This window comes from Ambystoma mexicanum, chromosome 3p (genome assembly GCF_040938575.1).
Source record: "Ambystoma mexicanum isolate Mex_15411 chromosome 3p, UKY_AmexF1_1, whole genome shotgun sequence".
Taxonomy (NCBI): Eukaryota; Metazoa; Chordata; class Amphibia; order Caudata; family Ambystomatidae; genus Ambystoma; species Ambystoma mexicanum.
In genome coordinates, this window is record NC_090925.1 from 739,245,353 (window position 1) to 739,271,312 (window position 25,960).

Consider the following 25,960-nt stretch of genomic DNA (forward strand, 5'->3'; position numbering starts at 1 on the left):
CCTAGTGGCTATCACTTTTATAAGGAGAGTTAGTAAACTACAGGCCCTTTCAGTTCTAGACCCTTTCGTTACAGTTCAGAGATAAGGTGGTTCTGCGCACTCACCCTCGATTTGCGCCTAAATGTATTTCCAAGTTCCATGTGAACCAATCATTAGAACTGCCTACTTTCTTCCAGAATCCTACTAACGTGGCCGAAAGAACCCTACACACATTAGATGTGCGCTGGGCCGTCATGTTTTACCTGGAAAGAACTAGACCACTGAGAAAAACAAACTAATTTTTCGTTTCAGTGGCAGCTGGTAGAGAAGGGATCCTGTCTCTAAATCGGCCATCTCAAGGTGGATTGACAAATGCATCACACTCTGCTACACTCTTGCTAAGAGGGAACTGCCCTTAAAGCCTAGAGCACATTCTACTTGAGACACTGGGGCTTCCATAGCTTTCGTTGCAAATGTTCCCCTAGAGTCCATTTGCAAAGCGGCAACCTGGAGTTCTGTACACACCTTTACAAAACACTGTTGTCAGGTGGGACAGGCAGTACTAAGACATCTTTTCACTACTGTTCCTTCTCACAACCCACCTCCAACTCCAGGTACTGCTTGCTAGTCTATGCACAGCATGTGATTCTAAGCAGATTAACAAGCATCAGAAGACATGCATTACTCACCGTAATAGCATTTCTGATGATTGTATCTGCTTAGATTCACATGCACCCACCCATCCTCCCCGCTCGGGTGGAAGGAACATAGACGTCTTACTGCTTTCTCTCTTATGTACTCGCTCATGATAGTCATTGGGCTCCCTCATGGCAGAAAAAATACAATCGGAGGGACCTCGATGCGTGAAGGATTTTGGGTACACAACACGTCAAGTTAGGGATAGTGTAGCAGGCACGCCCATGTCGACGTCCCCTTTCAATTCTCAAAAGAAAAGATGCAAAAAACTGTGGTTGCTGGATGTCGGACTATATGCACAGCATGTGAATCTAAGCAGATACAATCAGAAATGCTATTACGGTGAGTAATGCATGTCATGCCTTTAAATAAGGCAGCCAGAACCTTGGGCCCAAGTGTCCGGTACTGCCTGAAAAATCATATTATGGTATGGTATGGTAATGTTTATTTATATAGTGCCTATACACAGGCAAGTGTTTCAAAGCGCTCAAGGAGGCAAGGAACACTGGGAGAAAACAGTCGCTCAGAGCCCTTGAATTTCTGAGATGATAATGGTCTGCACAGGCAGATTAATTGAATATGATACATTTAACAGTTTGGATACAGCAAATAGGCCTGCCAGCGATTCTGCTTTTTTTTCAAGTGGACATTAAGGGGTGAAGACAAGGGAGAACCGACAGACGATTGCTCAGACCATTGTGACCCGTGCCTTTGGATGAGGAAGACTTCATTATTAAGCCCTTTATATCGTCTTCCGTATAGTGCAGGGCCCACTTCGATTCACTTTCGATGCTCTTATTAGTTGGTGTGACACACCCATAGAGCCCAGAGAAATGTTCGACCCACACCTGTTCTTGAATAATTCCATCTTGTTCAGAATTATACGGCTTATCAAGAGATCCCATTAATGACCAAATATTACGGGAGTTATTTTGCCAGATGGCCCTCAGCATCATTTCTCCTTCAAGTTGAGGATGTTGGAGTCGGTGAGATCTGCGCCCATTCCTATAAATATTTTTGATGACTTTATCTCACTGTTCACTATTTGTGGGTCCCTTCCCCCGGTGTAGACTTTCTTATTGCTTGTCTCATCATTTTTTTTCCCCAAGTTTGTTTGTGAAAATGATGGGGATATTTAACCGGTACAGCAGCCAACTAATTATCTGGGGGGGTGAGGGGGGGGTTGACAATTCTTCAACTATTTGCCTTCTGACATGGGTTGTATTACCCATCCCAACCGGTCTGTCAGCACCCGACTCTTGTTTCTCTCCCCCTCCACCCCCCCCCCATGCCCCCCTGTTTACAAACAGATTTTCATCGTATTGACGGGTCATCCTCCCCCTAACCCCCCCCCCCCCCCACCCCCCTTGGGTTTATCCGATAAAACGCTTCAAATACTTTGTGATCACTGAGGGACACGTTTGTAATAATATATTGATAACTCCTAAAAGCAGAGGCCTGGACTAAAACAAATGGTAATTTATCGAAAAACGTGTCTCCCTACGCCAGCTTGAAGCAGGGGTAATATCCCCCTCAATCAAGCCGTTGGCCATCCAGAGGTCCCAACCCACCAGGAAATTTTTCCACAGAACCCCATTGCTGGAAGGTAGTTTAGGGATCTGAGATCCCAGGTGCTGTGGTCTTTATACATTGAACATTGAAGTCTCCCATTACCAGCAATTCATAACCTGGGAGTTGTTCTGACCAAGGATGTGGGACAAAGACCGATGAAAGCTCAAAAGATAAGCCGTTGTGGGATTCCAGTATATATTCACCACAATCAATTTAAGATTACCCTTCTCAGTACTGGAATCCACCCTAATGGCCAGGATACCCAGCACCTCATTTCACAAAAGAGCAGACTGGAAGAAAATCTAATTCCTACAAGCAATACACATAACCCCGAGAGACGGCCCACCCCCTCACCCACTGCCAGTTGTTGAAAGACAGAGCCGTGCAACCCAAAAGTATCCTTAAGCCAAGTTCCCTGAAAAACAACAAAGTCAAAGGATTTGAAGATATAGGCTCCTCTGCTATCCATTCTAAAGGATTTGTAACCCCTAATTTTCCAATTCAGCGGGGCAATAGTGTCTTTCACTGCAGATGCTTCCCCGACTAACCCAATTTGAGGACAAACACTTTTTAAGGAGACAGTGGAATCTAGAGATGCCTCCCAGGTAAGCCCAACTTAAGAAATATCTAGGAGACAGTTTCCAGTACCATTGACCATACATCGGGGGTTGGATCCACTTTTTGGGGGATCCTGGGCCTAGACTGTTCAGCCTCTCGCCTCAAGAACATGTCTGGCGCAGATTGTACACTTGCTGGCAGATCCATATAAACTTCGAAACCTCTTTCTCCATTCCAGTCCCGTTCTCCAGACTGCATCGACCCCCAATCTGGACTTTAAGCCGTACTCCACCACATCCGATGAAGGTATAAAGGGGAATCCGATGTATTCAATATCGGCTGTGGTGAAAAGGCGCTTAGCCGGAATTTCATTCATAATTGCGAGGATCGTAGATCTATTTAGACGGCTGCGCCTAGGATTAGACACATCTGATATAGAAATATAAAACTTCAATGACTTCTTATGGGTCGGGCCCAGAGGTCTTTACGACACTGCAAAGTAGCCTTCTTGCAACCACAATGCATATGCGCATCAACCTCTGGAATTTTAGGCAAAACCCTCCCTCCAGATTCCAGGCCTTGAGCACTTTCACTTTGCTCTTCCTGAGTTTGCCTCGTCTCGGTGGGGATGGTTAACCATTGGAGGCTGTATTGTCGGAGGAGACTGTGGCTGACCATTTGGAGTGGTTGCTATTTGACCCTCTACAGGGGTTGCTAGAACTTCCCCTCCAGATGCTATTGGAGTATCCCTCCAATGTTTGCCTCTTAAGAAAATTGGAGCGATCTTCATAGGCTGACAAGGCGTCTCTGTCTGGCTCCCGACTGTTTTGTTAGATTTAACATTTTTCGGAGAGGGAGGTGCGACTGACTTTTGTTTACTTTTCCTCACTGCCATGGACAACTTCTGGGCCCTTGACTTCAAATTTTCAGCTATTTTCAGCTTTTTCAATAACTGATTTGTGTCTGTGTTTCTTTTCTTTTTAGTTTTCAAGGGCTTTCAGCCCCTCCCAATGCCCTTGCAGGAGATACAACTTTTTCGGTTGAGTATCTACTTGCATATCCTGATTCTGAGAAAGTGTTATGAGGTGTATTTGTATTGTTGCACATTGCCCCTTTTAAAGAATGCTTATTTAAAACTGTTAAAAATAAAAAAAATATTTTACTAGAAAACCTTGAGTGTAAGTGTTATTTGGATACTTATGTGTGGATTTTGATGCTACAGCTCACATTTACCCCTCTTGAGATACCCCCCTCCCCCGGTCACGTGTAATATCCAGATGGAAACAAATAGAAAAGACGTCTATCTTTCGGCTGTCACTAGCCTCAGGGCCTAGACAGTTGGGCCTCCCAGTCAGTAGTCCTGACACAGCACTGCTCACACCAGTGTGCAAAGCCTGGCTTAGAGAGGCAGGAGACCCCTCAAGGATGAGAAGGTTTGAGAGAACACCCTTAATTTGGAAAGCCAGAACCCTGCAGCATTTGACATCTATTGATAACATTTGTTTTAAAACCCTGTAGCTTGACTTTGTTTTATTCATTATGTTTTTATGCTACTCTGTGTTCTTGAGCACTGCACTCCTCTTGAGAACTTGCCATTGATTGTTTGGCCATGGTTACTAATAGGTGTGCCAATAGTTAACAACCCCCGCATACCTAACCCTACACTTGCTGGAAAAATACAATTTAATGTGTGCTGTCATTAGAGCTCAGACTGCTGTTTATAGCCATTTGAACTATGAATGTGACCTGTGCTTGCTGATGGTTTGTCTCCCTTCTTTTAGTTGACACCGATTGAACGATATGCCATGAACTTCCTGGAGACCTCCCTGGAAGACATCAGCAAGGAAGAGCTGAAACATGCAGAGGTAAATCTTACTGATGATAAAAATCGATGTGGTCCCCATATACCTGTCCTTCCTGCTTTCTTGGAGATGCATGTTTTCCCACCTTACACCATGAAGGCGACGGTCCATGCAACCATTGGTGCGGACAAATATAAATTAGTGTTTCCTATAGTCCCATTCCTCCCCAGATACCTTATCTTCTGAAATATCCCTCTTGACGCAGTCGACACCGGAAAACTTTTCACAGCCTCCAGGTGGCACTGTCCTCGACATCATAATCTTGTCTGCTCCATCTTATGCTGAAACAACGCCATTTGCATGTATGTTTGGCGCGGTCTGCGCAATGTACCTCAGTTCCTTTCTTTCTGCTGAAAAGCACTGGAAATTTAATGTTACTGGTCAATTCGTAGTCTTTTTTTAGAAAGAGGTCAACTTCTAAATAGGGCTCCAAAGTCTGCAAAACCTGTCATTGATCTGTCTGTAATGGATCGAACAACTGATGTCTTTTCTGCCTTATGAAAGACCACGATATGGCAGAGTATAAAACCGTTCAGACCTGGACATCCAAAGCCTTTGGGAAATGGCTAGCAACCATCTTCATTGTGTGGTAGATCAGAATGAAGATTCTGACAACCAGGCATAGTTCTACAGGTTTCGTTCTGGTTCAGTTCAGGTAATCTTTCCCTAACTCTACTGGTTCAATCCCTATTTTATAAAAGGAATTCAAGAGTGCTCATCAGGATGTTTAACATAATATTAAAGTCCTCTGTCCAGAATCCTGTTCTAACCTGCTCACTTTCCCCATCTCCAAAAGAAAACTTACAAACAACAAAAACAAGATGGGATGGCTGCTGCCTTCTAACCCACCCTGTCTCTTAGTACAGATCTTTGCCCATAGTCCAGTTATAAGTCTGCTGAAAGGTTGTCCCCTCTCTGTCTCTTCCTACCTAGTATTCTTTCATTCTTTATCCCTTCTCTGGACTGCTCACATTTCCCCACTCAGGGGTATTCTTACAGTCTCTCTGAGGTTGCTCAGTCTATGTGGGCTCCTGTGTTTTTTCCCCGTCTCGCTGCCCACTCTGGGGTTGCAGGCGCTCTTTCCCCGTTCTTGGGCTTTGTTTCTTCTATACTCCCCACTCTGGGGTTCTGTTTCTTCTCACTCCCCACTCTGGGATTCCATTTCTTCTTGCTGCCCAATATGAAGTTTGTGTCTCTCTCCTTACTCTTTTATTTAAATCTTTCTCTTTCCACGCTCTGCGATGTGTCTCTCTCTTTCTCATTGTCTTTCTCGCTTCCCTCTAGCGTTGAGCGACCGCATACCTGCCTTCCGCTGGCAGTGCTTCTCTTGTGGTGCTAGCTTCTCCTCTGCTCTGATACAGAGCTGCTTTTGTTACTCTTCCAGTGGATGCTGTTCTGTTCTTATTGAGCTTCTCTCGCTTTGTGGCATCCTCTCGGTGCTGTTCCCACTAGGCCTTTGCTGCATGCCGCTCAGTAACTGCGTACCAGATATCCTGAAGCTGTGTGCTTGAAGAGGGCCAAATAGTTTCTCCTCTTCTTCTGCTGATGTAGAGCTGCTTAGGCAAGTCTTCTACTGAGCGCAGCGTTTGTCTTCTGGCTGCGTCCGCTAAACTTTCTTTCAGCGTGTCCTAGCTCGGCAAGCCGATGCTTGCGTTTGCTCTCTCCTCCTGGGCACACCTACAAAGTGTGCATTTGACTGTAACAAAACCTTGCCCCTGCCTACCATATACAGGTATTAGTAAGACGTAGGGGGAAGATTACTTATACCCCATCAGGTTCTCTGTTGCATAAGAGGAATTCCCTTCCAGAGGGATTCTGCTTGTCCTGTCCCATAGGGGGTGTTATATTGGGTGCTCACCTCCCTAGTCGCATTTGGCTCCTCTTTCGGGAGAGGTGACAATATCCCTGGATTAGTGAAATACCCCTATTGTGGATTTAGGCTCTCCTCTCATGCTGCTGGAATGTCGGTCGGAACTCCCTTCTTCAAAATCCATTTTGCATCCAACCTTCCCTCAGGGAACTCTTCCCAGGAGGAGTATGGGGATTACGTTTTCCAGCTCTCTTACTTGTGGAAAGAGTTTAGCAGATCTTGAAAGTTAAGGAACTAGATACTGTTAATCACCTCCTCCAGGAGTCTGGGAACTATGGTGACTTTTAGGTGGGTGGGTTCTCCTGGGGCGTCTAAGGTCATCTGTGTTTTTGGATGGACCGCGACATTGCCACACGAACAGGTAATCTGTACGGCCTCCCTCGAGTCTATGGTATTAGGGTAGACTAGGTCCAACCGGACAACAATCTGCGTACTACCAGAGTCAATCTGGGCCGTAGCCCATATCTGATTGGATTTGACTTGTTCTTGGGCCTTTGAAGGGGCCAGTCCTGCATAAGAGGATATTGGTTTCCTCAGATGGCTCCAATTCCCTTTCCTCCCATCCTTCACATTCCTCAGCATCATGCCAACCAATCTCCATTGGTTCTTCCTGCTGGTTCTTTGGGCACGGCCAGGCTAAATCCCGTTTCCCCACAAGAAAAACTGGTTGTTTGGATGGGTGGAATGGCTCTCCCCCTACTTCCACTGGGTTCAGAAACCATGTAAGGTTTTACAGTGGGCAGGGAAGCAGGCTTTTTTACTGTTTCCTAATTCCGCTTCCAAGGAATGACAGGTGGAGCCACTTTAAACCTTTAACTCCCCGTGGGGAGCCCGAGAGACCCAAATGGGAAATGCTAAATGCTGCGTTGTCTGCCTAAATCTGCTTTCCCATTTGGGGCTCTCAGGCTCCCCGTGGGGAGCCCGAGAGCCCCAAATGGGAAAGCAGATTCAGGCAGAAACAACGCGGTTGTGTTGGAAAACGCTGCGGTTTTTCTTTCCGAGTTTTTCAGGCTCCTCCGAAAAGCGACCGCAAACATAAATACAACGTTTTTAAAGCTGTGGTTTTATTTCTAAGTTTTCCGGGCTCCTCCAGCTAGTGCTTATTTTTTTTTAAAAAAAATAAATAGCACTCACTGAGATTCAGCTGCAGCTTTCCTGCTCTGGTCTCCAGTCCCCGTCCTCCGCCTACAGCACTAATGAAGGGAAAGCCACCCAGCGGTAACCTTTGTTTACTACAGCTGGCTGGCTTTTCCTTCATTAGTTCCGCAAAAGCCAGCACAGGAGGGCCTCCATTTCACAAAATGGATGCGCCCATGTGCTTGCTTTTGCTAATTTTGAGCTTGAATAGCTCAAAATTTTACATAGGAAGTTTTAAAACGGAGAATGCTAGTATTTTTTTTTTATGTTGCCCATCTATTTTTTTAATACAAATTTTTACTAGACCATCCCTTTAAAGAATAGAAAAAAGGAAAAATATATATATCTGTTAACAATACAACAAGCCCTGAACTCCTTCTAAAATGTATACATAGCATATAAAATCAGTGCAAAAAGATATTAAAAAATCAGACATTTGTGAAAATTCAATGTGACTTCTGAATACATACAAGAGAGGGCATAAGAGACACTCCTAGTGAACTGATATAGCTCAAATAGTAGAGTCATTGATCCGAGATAGAGGGAATGTAAATGAAAATGCATTAGACAAGAGACTCAAATGAGGGATGCATAGAGATCTAAAGATTTGATAAAGCCTGCAACCGCAAGGCCCTCTGTAACATTAGAGATTGAAAGACATCTTGACCATATAAACATTTCCGCCCCCAGATGTCCCAAGGTATTGAATTATTCCAAATAAAGTGCCCTTAAACCTTTCAGTGCAACACAATCTAAGAACAAATGACGAACAGTTTCAATGACCCCTGTCTCATGACAGAAACGACAGAGGACATTAAATTCTTTAATTGCATTCCTTCTGTGTAAGACTTCCTTCGTAGGAAGAATATTCCACCTAAGTTTCAAGAGAAGGGAGCCATAATAGCAATTGGGAAATTGTCAAGATAAAGGACATAGTATCTCTCTTCTTATGTTCAAACTTTAAATCACAGAGAGAAGGATATGAATGGAGTTTTTCAGTTGTACTAATCCAATCATGGGAATAGAGGAGCTTTTCACTTTGTCCAGATTAGTCATCAACGTATCCCTGTCCGTAGACAGATCTAATAGAGTCCTATCACAGAGGTCTCTAAATTTTAAAAGATAAACATTGTGATCCAAGCATCCTTGTGAAAGAAGGATATTGCCCAGATCGACATAAAGCAAGTCCTCTTTAGGCGAATGCACAGAATGAAAAAGCACCAGAACCCGCCAAAGTTTTTTGGCTTGCAGAGATACCAGACCTAATTCAAACCTTATAGCCACTATCTGGATACTATTAGGAAGTTTCATAACCTTTCTCCAAAAGATACCCTCGAGAGAATCCCAGAAAGTATGGATATCCAGGTAATGGAGTTCCATGCCATATATTAATTTCGGAACAACCTTTCCTTCGAAAAAGTCTACCGCTGGCTTAAAAGAGAATGTACCATGCTTATTGTCCAACTTAATAATCTGAGAAATAAGAGGTAAGGCTGTATATCTGATAGAACGTCGAAGTTCACAACTGAGGGTTGAGCCAGGATCAGGAATTCCAAATAAATGTTTTTTTGTGCTCTAACAATCGGTTCCCCAACAATTTTCCAGACTTGTTTATTCCCTTTTTTTCCTTTCGAGTAGACCATGATGCGAGATTTACTAGGGTTGATTTTTTTTAACCCATTTATTACAGCATATTCTTCGAACTTACATATTAGTCTTTGTAAGCCGACTTTGGTCTGATCAAAAAGGAGGAAATCGTCAGCATATGCCAACCACGAGAACCTTAGATCTCTGAATTTTGCGCTCACCAGTCTTGCATCCCTAAGGAATTCCCCTGCATCTGCCAGATATAAGATAAAAAGACATGGGGCCAGAGAGGAGCCCTGTTTTACCACTATGCGTGTTCTTATTCTTCTCAAGTGGGTCCCTTCTAGATTAATCCTTATATGGACCCTCGAATTCTTATACATGGCCATGATCAGATTGAGATGGCCTGCTGGTAGCCCCCACTTAGAGAGTTTGGCCCACAGACGGGACCTAATCACCAGATCAAAGGCATTTGACTAATTGATTGATGCAACCTATAGCGTTCCACCAAATTTGCTCAATGCTGAGCCTTGTAAAGCAGTTAGAATGAAGCCATTTAGGTTGGTTGAATGGCCCACCCTGAACCCTGTTTGGAATTTCTCTAGAATATGATTCTCTTTAATCCAGACATTCAAATGAGAAAGAAGCAGAGAGGCAAACCGCTTACAATCCGCATAAATAAGGGAGATCGGTCTATAGTTCTTAACAAGAGTCCGCTGACCTTTCTTAAACATGGGAACAATATGAGCAGTCTGCCAACTAGTTGGTATAGTGCCAGTTGTCACTATGTCTTTGAAAAGCATACAGATTAAATTAGCCTAAATTTCCGGCAGAGCTTTCAGTGTATTAAATCATCAAACCATTCGGGCCTGGTGCCCTAGAGTTCTTAGCCTTGACGATTAGCCCAAATACCGTCTCATAATCGACAGAAGCCTCCCACAGGGTGTTAAGTACAGCCTCCCCAGTTGCAGCTTCTAGCAGACCCTCTTCCCCTTGGCCAAAAAGCTCAGTAGAAAAATCTACCCATTGGACCTCCGCCATGGAATTCAGTTGATCGCTGGCAGAGACAGACTCTTGGGATGAAAAAAGAGCCCAAAAAGCCCTGAGATCCCTCTTGACCAGGACACTAAGCATCAGCTCTGCATCAGACTGGATTTTGTAGCTATACAATAGTTTTTGAATCTTTGACGTATAGATTTAATCTTAGCGTTTTTAGCGGCCTGGTCAGTATCGAAATATCGGGGTTCTCTAAGGAGTTTACGTACGTAGGACTTTTCTCTAGCAAGCTCCTCATCGAACCTGTGGAGATGGTCTTTTTTAGCGTATCCCTTTCTTAGTGTATTATGAACACTACTATGGTGAACATTCAAAAAGCTATCATAGTATTGAGCATTAAAGACCACTTGTTTCCACAAAAGAGAAGTGTGGTTCAAGAGGAAAAGAGTTGGGCATTAAGAAGACCGATATTAAGAAGACTGATATTTCCGGGCGAAAAGCGTGCCCCCGTACCTTGTTCCACTGTATTTAAGTTTCGAAGACCCCCAGAGGGCAGCTTTTTAGAGGGAAGAAAAAAGAAAACAGTTAAAGACCCATGATCACTCCAGGGGTTAAAGAGTACCTGGACTTCAGAGGAAAGAGGCAGCCGAGAGTGGCCTACATAGAAATAATCTATATTAGAGCTTGAAAGACCTCTCTGCCAAGTAGGGAGGAGAGGGTGGGTAGAGTCATAGGTTCCATTCAGACATGTCAGACCCACCGATTACAGAGATTCCAAAGTCTACCCCAAACATATTTCTGACCCCGCCGATCAGACTCCTCCAAATCTTGTCCCAGGTCCCCATAGTCCACGTCGGAGGACGTAGAACAGTCAGAGTTCAGATCACCTGCCAAAATGACTTTCCCCTTAACATTCACAGATCTCAAGGCTAGGATCAGTACCATTAGATTATCTAAAAAGGACTCAAGGACAGCTAGTCTTTGATGCCAATAAATATGAATCAAAAGAATATCAACCGATCCCTCTCTCGATGCAGTCTCCACTGCCAGAATTCCAAATGGCGTATCGGGGATAATCGTACTTCGAAAGCCCAGAGAAGACCTTAACCCAATAAGTAGACCCCCCCTGAAGCTCTCCCACCCTAACTAGGTTTTGCATTTTGAGAGTAAATTTCGTAGCCATCAAAAAAGGGAGATGAGAGCAACCAGGTTTCCTGCTGATAGAAACAGTCAGTACCTTTAATCATAGCTACTCTATTAGTATTAGTGAAGCGATGTACATTTCTCCTTGTATTACGGGACATAAAGCCCAATTTATTCGAGTCTGTATTCTTTGTAACAAATGCCAGACTTTTACTAGATAGTTCAGTTCCTCAATCCAGAGGTAACATGTGCCCAGTTTCGAGCGTCTCCATGATTCCTGGCCGAGAAATGCCTCCGTTGAGGTTGAGAGGGCCTTTTAGGGTGGTAAACCATAGTCAGATTTCCTCTGTACTCCTCAGAACTTTCATGCATACTGAGTGATTGACTTGGTTTGACCAGTTTTATTTCAAAACCAAGCTCCCTAAAACCCTCTTTCTCCCATTATCAGGTCCAACACAACTCTTGATTTCAGGACAATGTTGCTAAGATCAATACAATCCTTAAAGGGAAAATAGATCCTTTCTAAATCATAGCTAGAGATCAAAGATAGTGTAGGAATATGATGTAACATTTTAAGGATATTCCCTCGGTTAAGACACATGAGCATGGCGCTACCCCAGAGACTTTAAAGTTGTAGGATCTCTATGGGTTCTTTATTTCCTAAGGTTTGAGGCAGGGAGTCTGAGATATCCTTACTAAATTGATTTAATGGATTATCTAGGGATTCAGGGCCTCTTGCGCGCCCCGTAGTATAGTCCCTTTTTGAAGTAAATGGGGACCCATCATAAATCATTCCTGGCTACCCAAAAATCCTAAATTAATAGGCTTTGATTGGGCAGAGCCCGAAATCCCAGGGACATAAAGATCCCCCACTGCACTGAATCCCACCTTACGGTCCCCATAACTGATAGGGGCAGGCTCATATGAGCGTCTAGAGGAAGAGTTGAATGACCAGCTATATGGAGAGCGCAGGTGTCAACAACATTGGGCCGGTCAGGACCCGCAGTCTGGTTGTCATCTACCACAGAGGGGGATTGCACTCTATATATATCCAAAAGAAGTTGTTTTCCCAGATCACTATTAACCAAAGTCGGGGGAACAGTAGTAGTAGGAGTCAGAGGATCCATAGGGATCAGAATAGATGACAAATTCACAGGTAAGATACATGGCAGACTCCCAGAGGAAGAGGTTTCAGTAGGATGTTCTTTTGGTGAATTTGACATACCCAGACTGCTTTTTACGGGGTTAGAGACCTCAGGGTTGCCATTACAAATAGGGAGAGTAGTAATACCTTGAACCGATATAGCAATGCCCGGGACCTTAGAGCAATTGCTATCATCAGGAGCAGTTATATTTACAAGAGGATCTGTCTGAAAACCTAAAGCTGTTTTCAAAGGGAGTGAATTGACCTCGCTAGCCAAAATACTGACAGAAGCAGCCATGGTGATAGGCACCCCTACTGCCCCAGAATGCAGAGCCCCCCTTAGGCAGCACAGTCATACCAGTTGGAAAAGAGAGCGTAGGTAAAACCACATTTTTAAAGAATTTGTTTGTAAATGAATTCATTTTTTAAATATTTTTCTGATTTTTGGTTTTCTTAATTTGTTGAAAAAGTTTTTTACCTGCTGGTGCAAGGCTTTTAGAGGAGGGAATTTCTTTCATCAAATCTATGAGAACAGGGGCATTGTCCAGATTTTGCAGAACCTTTGAACCGGGAGTAGAGAAAAAATCAACTCCCTCACCCCGTTTAGAATCTACAGATATATTGGGGTGACACGCTTCAGCAGGAGCAGATATGCAAGGAGTTTGAATAATCAAACTCTCTAAATTTTCCTCAGGCACAGCAGCCGAATTAGTTAAATCTACAATGACAGCAACCTTCTTGAGGTTTTGCAATTCGTTTACCCCTAAATCATAAGCAATGACATCTCCCTCATTCTGCAGAGGAGGTAGCGTTGGAACATGAGCAGATACGACCATCCCAGAGAGGTGAGAAGGAATATGGCGAGGGACCTTGTATAGATCTTCCCCAATGGCACTGAACGTTGCCAATCCCAAAGCCGTTACAATAGGTCCCCCCTCAGAATGTAACTGAGGCGGCAAGGGAGAGGCAGAGCATTGCTTAGAAATTATTGGATTGTCTTCCCTGATGATCTTCACCACCTCTTCAAACCTGTCAAGCCTCTCTAGCCTAACATAGATTTCCGAGAGTAGGAGAGAGTGAGATCTAACCTCTGCCCAAATATTATCGTAGAGACTGACAAAAGAGCTCAACACCATGTTTAGAGCCGAAACAGTAGGTTGGTTAAGCCTTATCCTTTCGTCAGACTACTTAAGAATGTGATGCAGCACAGAGTCACTGGGATGTTCCTTAATCGGCTCCGGGAGAAGACTCTTCTCTCTCAACCAATTTTGCTTTTCAGTATACTAATCAATAACATGTGTGAGTTCAGATGGAGGGCCCAAAAATGAGGCATCACATGTCTGCTGGGTAACATTGTTAGTATCAGTCGGTTTAGTTTCTAACCCACTATCAGCAATTGCTTTGTCTGCATATTCGATGATACTAATATCATTGTGAAGCCTCCTCAGTGTCCAATCTTTTCACTACTTCTGCTAAATGCAGGTGATCTAGAGTGACCACTGAAAGGGCAGAGGAAAAAGGTTTAATTAAAGTGCTAGTGGCTGTTCTTTTCCCAAAATAGTTAGAAATTATTTTCCCCGGAATAGGTTCCCCAAGGAGCCTGGCTTAGATTTAGTTTTAGAAGTACTAAGCATAGGTATCCTTAAGGGAGTTTTAAAAACCGGAGCTTTCAAAGTAGAACTGTCGATGTTCTCAACTGTGCCGGCAGAGAGATTCATATGTGTGGTTAAGCACTGATTTACCACCCCACCTGAGGAGGGCACCCCCAGGCCCCCAACTTAGAAGGAGAAGGTGTATGATTGTTTTTTTTTAAAGATTTTATTAATTTTCAAACCAAACAACAATACAAACCAGACACGCAGTGCATTGTACAACAGTTCAATTGTTTGTTACTTGATCATGGTCACTGCTTCCCCCTTCCCACCCCCCTCATGAGCCTATTTACACCTCGCACTTTGTAATCGCTGCCCGTGGCGGGGTCTCACTTCCTGCAGACTCTGTCAGGTCTGGCAGTGTTCCAAATAATTCTGCAATTAATGATCTCCATGCCATCAAGGAACAGGCTTCTTCCTCCCCCCTACGTTACTCGCCTCTTGCCAAACCATCGTTTCAGCCTCCGCCCATTTATGCAACTCCTTCCACCACACCTCTATCCGCGGCTTGTGGCATGTTTTCCAGCCCATGCAATCCTTCTCTTAGCAAGCACATATGCTAAATCTTTCAATTTCCCAACATGTTTAAGTTTCTGTGATTTAGGGAACCCTCCCAGCAAACAGGCCCAGGCAGTGTCTATGATAATCGTAACCCCCTTTTCAGCCAGTTTCTGTGCCACTTCACCCCAGAAACACCCAATCACTGGGCATGACCAAAACATGTGTGTCATGTCAGCATTTTCCATATCGCATTTGGGACATGCCTGTCTTCCAGCATTCACAAACCTGGATATCCTCAAAGGTGTCATGTATGCTCTGTGCGTTACATAATATTATATGTGTTTTAGTCTCGCATTCCTTGACACCTTTTTATGGTATCCTAGGGCACGTTCCCACATCCCATCCTCTATCGAGGCTCCTACTTCCTCTTCCCAGTCTAATCTCAATCGTGTCAACTCCCTCCCAACCCTAGTCATCACCATCTCATACAGTCTGGAAATCTCATGCCCCCCTTCCGATATATCATATATTGCCCCCATGATAGCGTCTGGTTCTTCTTCCATTACTGTTTCAGGCCACGTTTTCAGAACTTTCCGCACCATTCTATGATATGTGATATATTGGCCCACATGTAGCCCGGTTTCCTCCCCGAGCACATCAAAAGCCTTAATGGTTCCATCTTGCCTCATGTCTCCCAACGTTACCAACCCCACCGATTCCCAGTGAGCCCTGATAATCGCCCGCAGCTGCACATCTGCACCCGCCAATGCAACCAGCGGTACCTGCGGGGAGCACGGGGATGGGTTATCCATCATCCGGCATGTCCTGCGCCACATCCTACCCAAGCACCAACATTTCCGGGCGCCCTCTCATTTCCGATTTAGGCAGTCAGATCATCTCTTTCAAGTGGAATGGGGCGCAATCCTGCTCGAACAGCCGTAGTTCAGGGGTCACATCATCAGAGAGCCATTTGGCCACATATTGTAGCTGGCTTGCCACATAATAAACCTCGAAATTAGGCAGTTTGATCCCCCCTTTTTCATAGAAGTTTTGTAGCTTCCATAGCACCACTCTATTTCGGGTACCTTGCCACAGGAAGTCTCTACACATGCTGTTCAGTTTAGTAAAGAACTTCTTGGGTATCATGTATGGGATATTACTAAAGTAATGCAGAAGCCTAGGTAGGACCACCATCTTCAGCATCGCACCCCGACCCATCATTGCTAGGGGCAACTTCACCCAGAAATTCATACATTTCTCGATTTTGATAATAGCTACCTCAGTGTTATGCCTATGTTCCTCCTCCACCGTGTGGTACACGTCTATCCCAAGGTACCGGAAGGAGCTAACCGCCCATGGTACTTGCAGCACCGGTAACCGTCCCAAAGGGGTTCCCCTATAGCTGCGCAGCGGAAAAATGCTAGATTTCTGAGGATTCACTGCTATCCCGGACAGCCCCGCATACCTCCAGGATATGCTGGAGGTTTTCTTCCGGGTACCTCAAGTACAGTAGCACATCATCAGCATATAAAGATATCGGGTGTCGTTCGGCCCCCACTTCAATACCTATCGGATCATACTGTTGCCTGAGGTATATTGCAAGGGGCTCCAGGGCTAGGATATAAAGCATCGGGGACCAAGGGCATCCCTGCCTGGTGCCTCTACAAAGTTGCCATCTCTCGGATATCACTGATCCCGTTCGGACTCTGGCTATAACATCTTCGCCCACCTAATGTAGCCCGGCCCTATCCCATACCCCTCCAGGGCCGCCAGCAGCCACGGCCACTTGACCGAGTCAAAAGCTTTTACCGCGTCCAAAGACACAATCGCCATTTCGCCTCCGGTCTCACTACCCCATTCAACCACCCTTCGGAGTCGCCTGTGATTATGGGTTATGTTCCTATTCGGGACATAGCCTGTCTGGTCAGGGTGTACTAGTTTGTTAATTATTCTTCGCAGTCTATTTGCCAGGACAGCCGTCAATAGTTTGCTGTCCTGGTTCAGCTTCGACAATGGTCGATAAGAGCCTGGTTTGTTAGGTTTGAGAAGCGGTACTATGACCGCCTCTCCCGGCAGTCGCCCCACCTCAAACGCTTCATTAAGCATTCCTAACATTGGGGGGAGCACTTCCTCTTTATATACCTTATAAAATTCACTCGGGAACCCATCCGCCCCTGGGGTCTTACTGGTAGGTTACTGCCTCACTACTTCCTCGAACTCCTCCAAAGTGATTGGTGCATCTAGCTCCTCCCTCTCTTCTTCACTTATCTTGGGCAATCCTATATCTTCCAGTGTTTCAGTGATCTCAGTAAGGTTGCAGCCCCCCTTATCCCCATACAGAGCCTTATAATAATCCACAAACTCATTGTTAACTTAGTCTTGGGTATCCGCCACCCCACCATCTTCTCTCGTTATCGCTCTGATCGGGGCTCTGGGAGTTTCACTCTTATATAGCCACACTAGGAGCCGTCCTGTTTTGTCCCCTCCGCATGCTATCTCTCTATATATGTTCCGTAGTTGAGGTTGCAGAGCCTCTCCCAGTGTTCAGCACACTTCTGCTGTAGCTGGAGTACCCGCTCCATATCTACGCTTCCACCTTTTAATGCACTTTCCAGTTCCCTTTCTGTTCTAAGCAGGTCAGTCAGGACCCCACCTTGCAGGCCCTTTGATTTTGCAATGGCAACCCCCTGCATCACTACCTTGAAGGCTTCCCATAATGTACAAGCCGAGTCTACACTACCGTATTCACCTCAAAGTAGTTAGTAATCTCGGCCCTCTCGTCTTCTCTAAAGACTGGGTCCTTGAGCGCCTCTGCCCGGAGGCGCCACGTCGGAATCCGTGCTCTCGGGGGTGGGGGGGGCAATATTGCCACTCGAGAACCAGTGGCGAGTGATCCGAGAGGACCCTCGCTTTGTATTCAATCTGGGTGATCTCTGTAATTACATCCGACGTGGCAAAGACATAGTCCAGCCTTGTATATAGCTGCTGCGGGGCGGAGTAGTGCGAATATCGCCTTTCCTGGGGGAATTTCGTTCTCCACACATCCTCCAGGCCAAAGTCATCTAACAGTGTCTGCAGCGCTTTAGCCGCCGGGCGGGTCTATCAATCTTGCAATCCGATCTGTCTACCTTGGGGTTCATTACACAGTTAAAGTCCCCGCCCCAGATCATCGCACCATCCACACACATACTAAGGTTAGTACACAGAGTTCTGAAATATGCCGCCGTGTTATGGTTGGGGGCATATATATTTACAATACTTCTCTCCTTATTCTCCACCAGCCCCCTCAGTATGACCAGCCGCCCATCCTTCTGCACCACTTTTTGTAATAGTTGGAACGGGACATGCGGCGCCACCCAGGTAAGTACTCCTCTGGCATAGGCAGAGTATGACGAGCCCACCACAACCCCTTTCCATTTCTTCGCCACTGTCTCCAATTTTTCCTGTGTCAGGTGCGTCTCCTGCAGCAGTGCGATATCTATCTTCTGCCTTCGCAGATACAGCATGACCTTGTTCCTTTTCAAATAACTATTAAGCCCCCTGACATTCCACGTGATTATTTTGAGACCCCCCATGGTTCGTTAGAGATCCTCATTCTCCCCTCCAGCCACTCTCTCCCGCTCACGCAGTCCAAATACCGCCATACGGCGTTTCTACGTAGGCTCATGCTCAAACTTAACCCCCCAACAACTATATACACACAAAACTCCCCCTCACCCTCCCCTCCCCCCTCCCTGCCCTTCCCCAACAACACACTCCCCAACTGTTACCCAGCTCCATTCCTGGATCTCAGACATCCGCACATCTAGCCCCGTCTTGCACAAGCCTGTGCCCAGGGCTCAATAGGGTAAAGTCGCCCTAGTGGCCACTCAACTACTAGTTTCAAGGGGTGGGTTGCTTCCGTCCCGTTGCTCCTATTATCAAATTTAGTACACTACATGTTAACATTACGCAACTCCCATATGCATCTTATACACTATATTCCAGTCCGTGCGGAGCACAAGGTCCGAAGATTGCACAATGTCAATCCCCCAATAACAGGGCCACCCTCCCACTTACCCCCTCAATGTCCATGACACCGGCTCCTCAGTTGTTCGTCTCCCGACGGTCTCGATCTACTTCCTGTTCTGGGCAGCCTTGAAAATCCAGCCATGACCCCACCTGCTCCGGTGTGTCAAAGAAAAGCGCTCTGCCTTTATGCAGCACCTTCAGTTTCGCCGGATACAGGAGCATGTATTTGATGCCAGCCGCAGGCAGCCTCCTCTTGACGGCCACGTAGCTATACCTCTGATTTTGCACCAGCATCGTGTAGTCCGGGTACGCCGTGATGGTGGCGGACGCTTTCTCTATCGTCCCGCCCTTACGGAAATATTCTAGGATCTTCTCTCTGTCTTTATAGTTCAAGATCCTCGCAATTAATGGTCTCGGCGGGGCCCAAGGTCGTGGTTTCCTTATCAGGGCGCGATGCGCTCGTTCCACCGTGAACCCTTGTGAGAGCTTATCTGCTTCTATTTCCTGGACGATCATGTTTGTCACGTAGTTAGTGGGGTCCTGGCCTTCCTCTCCCTCCGGCAGGCCAACCACCCGTATGTTGTTTCTCCTCGCCCTTCCTTCCGCTTCCTCCACACGATTTTCGAGATTGGCAACCTGCTGTTTTAGCACGTGGACCTCTTTCGCGTTGTTTGTGCTGACCTCTGTATTGGACTTCACTGCACTTTCCGAACCACTCGTTCTCTCCGCCAGCGCCCTGACGTCTTGTCATAGCAGGGTGAGTTCAGTCCCTACTCCATCAATTTTGTTCTCCAGGGCTGTCCGCAGGTCCGCCATCGCTAGGCCCCATTTGGTGCCCATCTCCATTATGGCCGCCAGGATCTGGTGTTTGTCCCCCTCTGGGGCTTCTTCCGCGGGGGTCGCGACCGTGCCTTGCGCCAAAGTTGTAGGGGTCCTTTGCGCTTTTGCAAAGACCTCCATTGTCGGTTGTTTGGTCTTGGTTCTCAGCCCTTTAGCTGACATAGCTGTGTCTGGATCTAACAGTACGCTGTTGTTGAGGCACTTTCAGGTCCTCAAGTCTTCGAGGTATTAGTCCTCTAACTTGCATTTGCGCAACGGCGCGTGCAGTATCTTCCAGGTGGATTGTATCCTCCCACGCGTATTATATATATGCAATCCTTGTTGGCGTATACGATACAGGCAGAGTCGCAGTGCACCTTTGAGGTTATAACAGGCACACTCACTAACTGACCATCAGTTTATCATTTGTGGCCCCCCTATGCGACATTCAAGGTTAAAATAGTGTTCAATTGCACTGTATGCAGCCTGCCAGTTCACTCGAATGCATCCGCATAAGACCGTCTCTGAGAAGAGTCTGCTAATATGCGCCCTGTGCCTCCTCTGACTCCAGTAATCGGCCGCGGGCCTACTCTTCAGGCGCAAGTCGGCTCAGCTCGCCGAGAGCGCGTACGACCCGCACCGGGTGACAGCATATGTGTGGCTCTTAGTGTTGCTAGGCCGGCTGCTCCCCGCATCCGGCACCTGCACAGTCTCTTTGTTTCCTCCCCTGCGTGCCTCACAGGCACGGCGTTGTCCTTGTGCTGCAGGCCTTCTCTCCCGCAGGCGTATCTGCGCAAGCACACACCCTCGATGAGCCTCCGGCAGATGACCGGAGCTCTCGCTGCAATCGCAGAGGCCCTTCACTCCTACGGCCTCGTTCAAAGAGAGCAGTCGGCAACTACAGCCATCGGCTGAGGCAGCTGGTCCAGTACGGGGATGCGCTCCTCGGGACCCGTCTGTCTTCGGCCCCCGCCGCCCTCTCAGTATTTTCTTTGCGGCAGGCGTCAGGAAACAAAGTATCCAGTCGCCCGCTCCAGAACTCAGAGCGCACCGTCCGCCCGCACACGTTCTGCCAGAGCTTTCGCACCCGCTTTCCAATGTTTGGAGCTGCTTGAGTGGAAAGGAGAGAGAGAAAAAAGACACACGGGCACTTCCGATCCGCACCGCGGGTCGCCGTGTGTATGCGGCTTTTCGTATTGCGGGGCCCGGCTGCTCCTCTTACTTCTGGCGTCACCAGGCGTCCACACAGTCTTCCCGTGTATGCTCTTGCCACGTGGATCAGTCTGCAACTGTAGCCATCAGAAGGGGCAGCCACTCCATTACGGGGATGTGCTTCGTAGGATCCCTTTGTTCCCGGCCTCCGCCGTCATCTTGCTGTCCGTTCCGCGGCAGGCGTCAGGAGACAAGGTATCAATTCGCCCACTCCAGTGCTCCAGGCGCGCCGTCAGCCTGCACACGTTCTTCCCAGTGACTTCACACGCTTTCTCCAATGTTCGAAGTTGCTTTTAGATAAGAGAAATATACATTTCTTCGTCGGATGACTCGCCGGATCACGGAGCTCACAGCCTATTCCATGGCTGCCTAGCCACGCCCCCTTGTATGATTGTTATGGCCCTCCAAATGAGAGGGTTGTAGAACAGTAGGGACACTAATAACAGCAGAAATAATTGTGGAGTCAGAACCAAGACCAACCCGCTGAGGGGCAGGCAGGGATGTATTTAACTGTAAAGGAGTAGGAGACCTTTGGGTAACATTCACCATTTCACCATCTACTTCAACAACATGGGAGGCCTCCCCAAAAGAACTACCCCCATCACCCAAATTTAGGGCTAGAGTAGCTGCTAGTCTCTCTTCCTGAGCATCAATGGAAATGTCGTGGTTTCCATTAAAGATACAGCTATTGTCACCCAGAATACGTGGAATAATACCCATAGTATTAAAAATCTCATTCCTATTCTGGGGATGGATCTGGGCATGTACAATACTTTTCGATGCCGTATTCCCTAAGGGTCCAGGGATTTGAGTGCTAAGGATTTCATCCTTGGTAGTGTCCTGTTTGCCTAAGAGGACAGTGGCAGAAGATTGAGGATTGAGGGAGAGTACCATTTTTGGAATCTGGAGAAAGAAGCTCCTCACCAGATTTCAGAGAATCGAGGGTAGCCTCCATGACTGACTGACTCCTAAGACCCCTACGTGTCATCCAAAAAAATCCACAGAGGGAACTAGAGAACCAGGGAAACAAACTAGAGATAAAGATTAGCAGTACTCAAACCAGCAGGGGTAAAATGCCACCATACTATAGCTTGAGGAGCTGCCAGAGTCTGACACGGGTCCCTCACCCTGTGAACTTAAGCAATTAGAGTAGTAAAGATATCCAAGGCAGCAGTCCGGAGATTTCGTACAGTCTAATGGTACTCACACGTTTACTTCCTGGCGGTAGTCAGCCGTTAGCAAGTCAGAGATGTTCCCAGGATCAAGGTCACAGCTAAACAGCGGCTCCAGCCCTTACAGCTCCAGGGCTTAACGCTGCAAGGGTGGTTGTGTGCTCAATTTAAACTTCCTTGTGGAGTCACGTGACCGCCTCTGAAAAACAGCAAGAGCAAGATGCGCGCTGTGCTGCCTTGGAGCCCAACAACACTTAGCAAGAGTTCAGCGGGAAAAGGCACCAGCAGGAGTCCACAATTCTCAGCCAGAACTTTGCAGACCCATCGATCCTCTGCGTAGTATCCACAGGGTACTGCCTACCGATACCTCCCTTTCTCCCCTCCCACAGATTGGGACGGCAACTCTGTTGGCAGAGATCCAGTCACTCATCAAGAGCCAAGCAGTAGAAGAAGTCCCAACCTCCCAGAGAGGATTAGGCTTCTATTCCTGGATTTTCGCCATACAAAATAACCACCAAGCTGGCCTGAGAGTTGTGTTGGACCTATCTACCCTCAGCCTCTCCTTCCCTTTACAGAAGTTCAAGATGGTTACGCCAGCACTCATTGCAGAGACACCAAACAAGGGAGACTGGATGTGCTCTCTGGATCGGAAGGACGCCTACCTACACGTCCTGATTTGGCAGCCACATCGCTCTTTCCTACTCTTCAGGATCATGGGCTGTCATTTCCAGTACAAGGTGCTACCCTTTGGCCTCAACTCAGCCCCCAGGGTATTTACCAGACTCATGAATGCAGTGGCAGCCCTCCTCAGGGCCCAGGGCCACCATGTCTACCCGTACCTCGACGACTGGCTCGTTGGGGCGAGGTCTCCGAAGGGGGTTACCCACACTTCCTCCGCACTAATGAAAACACTTCACAAACTGGGGTTTACTATCAACCTCAAGAAGTCTCAGCTGCAGCCCACGCAGAACCTCACCTTCCCGGGCCGCATCTGGGATGCAAGCTCCGAGAAGGTCTTTCCCTCGGAGGACAAGATTACAGCCATCAAGAAGGCCACTACGCACTTCCTTAACAGAGCAGTGACCTCGGCCTGGTGGTACCTGCACTTATTGGGTATCATGGCAGCGGTTCTACTGGCCATGCCGCACACGAGATTCAGGACGAGGAGGTTACAGATGAACTTTGCAGCCTCATGGAATCAGGAAAAGGGCTCCCAAGCATGTACTATGTCAACAAGCAGTGGTGTACCTGGTCCCCTCTGCTGTGCCACCTAGTGGTCAGCATGTGACAATGGGCCCTGGAGAAAAACATCTACCTTACGGCCGTCCACCTCCCGAGGGAGGTCAACTTGGAAGTGGACATGCTCAGCAGACTGGGAGCAGACCATTTACGAATGGCAATTGAACCACCAGGTGCTGCAGGTGGTCTTCGATGGGGGAAATGGGGCATGGTCTTCCACTCCGCATCTCAGAAGTTAGTCCTCGCAGTGTGGTTCCTTAGCAAATCACCCTCAAGCACCTGAGCCTATCTCGGGCTAACCTGGAGATCATTCAGGGCGCCAAAAGCAAGGCTACCTGGAGCCAATACAAAAGTAAATGGAGCAGGTTCTGTCATTGGGCGAAGTCAAAGGAGATCGACCCCTCCTTACGTGCACGCTGGATGATGTGCTCTCCTTCTCAACACACCTCGCGCACGCAGGCGTGCAGGTGGACACATGTCGCACCTATCTAGCAGCCATAGGGGCCTACAGAAATTCGGAGCAGGAGGTCTTGTTCTCTTCCAACCCAATAGTCAGACATCTGACAGGCTTTTCCAGGCTCTACCCGCCCATCAAGAAGCCACTCCCTTTGTGGGACCTCAATGTGGTGTTGGCCAACGTGGCACACAAAACCCTTTGAGCCAATGGCGTCTGCGGACATCAGGCTGTTCACCATTAAGACAGCTTTGTTAGTGGGACTCCCTTCCGCTCGCAGAGTCAGCGAGATTCAGGCTCTGGTGGACTCAGAACCCTATGCCACTTTCCACAGGGATAAGGTGGTCCTGCGGACGCATTCTGCATTCCATCCGCTTTCCATCTCAAGGAGGAAATGGTCTTACCCAATTTTTTCGCTGACCTCAAGGACGAGGCTCAGAGAGTCTTGCACTGTCTGGATGTCAGACTCGCTTTAAAATCTATCTGGACAGGACCAATGGCTTCCGCAAGTCCGATGCACTTTTTGTCACCTTCGGGGATCCAGGCCCGGGTTTCAAGCATCCAAGGCTTCCATTGCACGGTGGATGGTGGCAGCCAGCAAAGAGGCCTATGAGGGGCAGCACAAACTGCTGCCAGGCAACATGCACAGGAACGCCGTCGGGGCCAAGGCTACGGCCATCGTATTCCAGCGGCAGGTTTCCTGGCAAGTCATAAGCAGGGCGGCCACCTGGGCCACCCCTCCGGCTTTCTATAAGCATTACTGTTTGGACGCTGGCGCTAGGTCAGACGCGGCTTTTCGACAGGCAGTTCTAAGGAACTTATTTGCTTAAGGGAGGGTCTATCTCCACCCTGGGGCTACATTCAGTTGTAATAGCCCATGCAGTATGGAGGAGACGGCACATGAGTAATTACAAGTTACTCACCATAGTGACTAACGTACTCTTAGTCCCCTTTCCCTCATACATCCTTCCATCCTCCCACCTTATAATACCAGTGTCATTATGCAATGTTAAATATTGTCGATGCATCAATGGGGACTGAGGTGACACGCCGGTTGGCGGAATCAGGCTAGCGCATGCTCCCAGGGCCGCACCCTAGCGCGACACTAAATTTAAAGGGGAGGCAGGGTTTATATGGTGTAAAAGGCTCTGTCTGCTGTCCCTAGGAAGGGACGCCCATGCGGTATGGAGGAAAGGGGGGACTGGGACTAGGACTAAGAGTACGTTATTCACTACGGTGAGTAGCTTATAATTTTTTGGGTATCTGCATGTCTTATTCAAAACCTACAGTTGAGTCGTAGGGGGCTAATGGTGGTCTGAAGGCACAAATGGAGACAAAGAAAAATCCATGTTAAAGCCCTTTTTGTAAATACAAATATTTGTCAGTGGTCAAGGGCGAGTTTAAGAAATTCTGGCCAATTTTGAGATGTGAATTGGCAGCCGTTAAAATGGCTTAATGTATCTACATTTCCTCAAAAGAACCCCCGACAACTGCCAAATATTTTTTTATACAAACAAAATGATTTAACATGGAAGGTGCAGTGTCTTTTAATAAGATCAGTGGACAGGAGGGGATGCAATGGCAGATATACAGGCATAGTAGGGGTAGGAGTGTTGGGCCCTTCTATTCTATCCCAAGCCCCTGTCCCCTCCCCCCCAAACATACTCGCATCCTTGCTTCCACTAAGGCACCACAGGGAGGGAGGGGCAATAGTGTTTTTCGGTTTAAACTCAGGACACACTTTTTCTTCTCCCAGTGGTGTTTGTCCAGGGTTTATTGGGTTCAGCTGAAAACCGGAAAGCCTATGGAATACCATTCGATGAAGACTTCACGCCGGGTTGTCTCTGGTGATTGCCGTCTCAAATTTGGAGGATCGACCGTCACCTACTCCAGGCCTGTAAGGTGTTACAATAGGGAGTGTGTGGGAAAGACATAACACATTATACTACTATTGTAGAATGCCTTGTTATACTTTCCCCCTTTCTAAATTAATCTTCCTGTCCTCCAGCTTTGACGATGGAGAATACTCTTTTTAAGTTTTGCAAATCTTGTAATAAATAATCAAAAAATAGTCCATATGCGCCCTTCTGCGATAACGAACACAGCCCATTGACCTGTTCTTTGGGAAGGTACCCACTCGAGAGTCCGCAGCCACACTTTAGCTCACTATACCTGTTCACAGATGGGAAATATTCATTTGCATATCAGTCTTTGTCCCGCCCACATGGGCAGTCCAGCACCGAAATGCTATGGCATAAATAAGGTTTCTCCAGCATGGGGTCTGGCATGGATTCACATGCTCATGAATATTCCCCGTCGTCAGGCTGGGAATCCTCGGTAAAGAAAAAACCAGTAT

At 47.1% G+C, this 25,960-nt stretch overlaps 1 protein-coding gene across 2 annotated transcripts in view; it reads left to right on the forward strand.

Moving 5' to 3' along the window:
- Positions 1-25,960, forward strand: part of SRCAP (Snf2 related CREBBP activator protein) — a 2,075,623-nt gene that overhangs the window by 1,969,756 nt on the left and 79,907 nt on the right. For both annotated transcript variants that reach the window (XM_069651627.1, XM_069651629.1), the window contains one exon: positions 4,587-4,670. In XM_069651627.1, the coding sequence (XP_069507728.1) occupies positions 4,587-4,670 (84 nt within the window). The remainder of the gene's footprint in view (positions 1-4,586; positions 4,671-25,960) is intronic.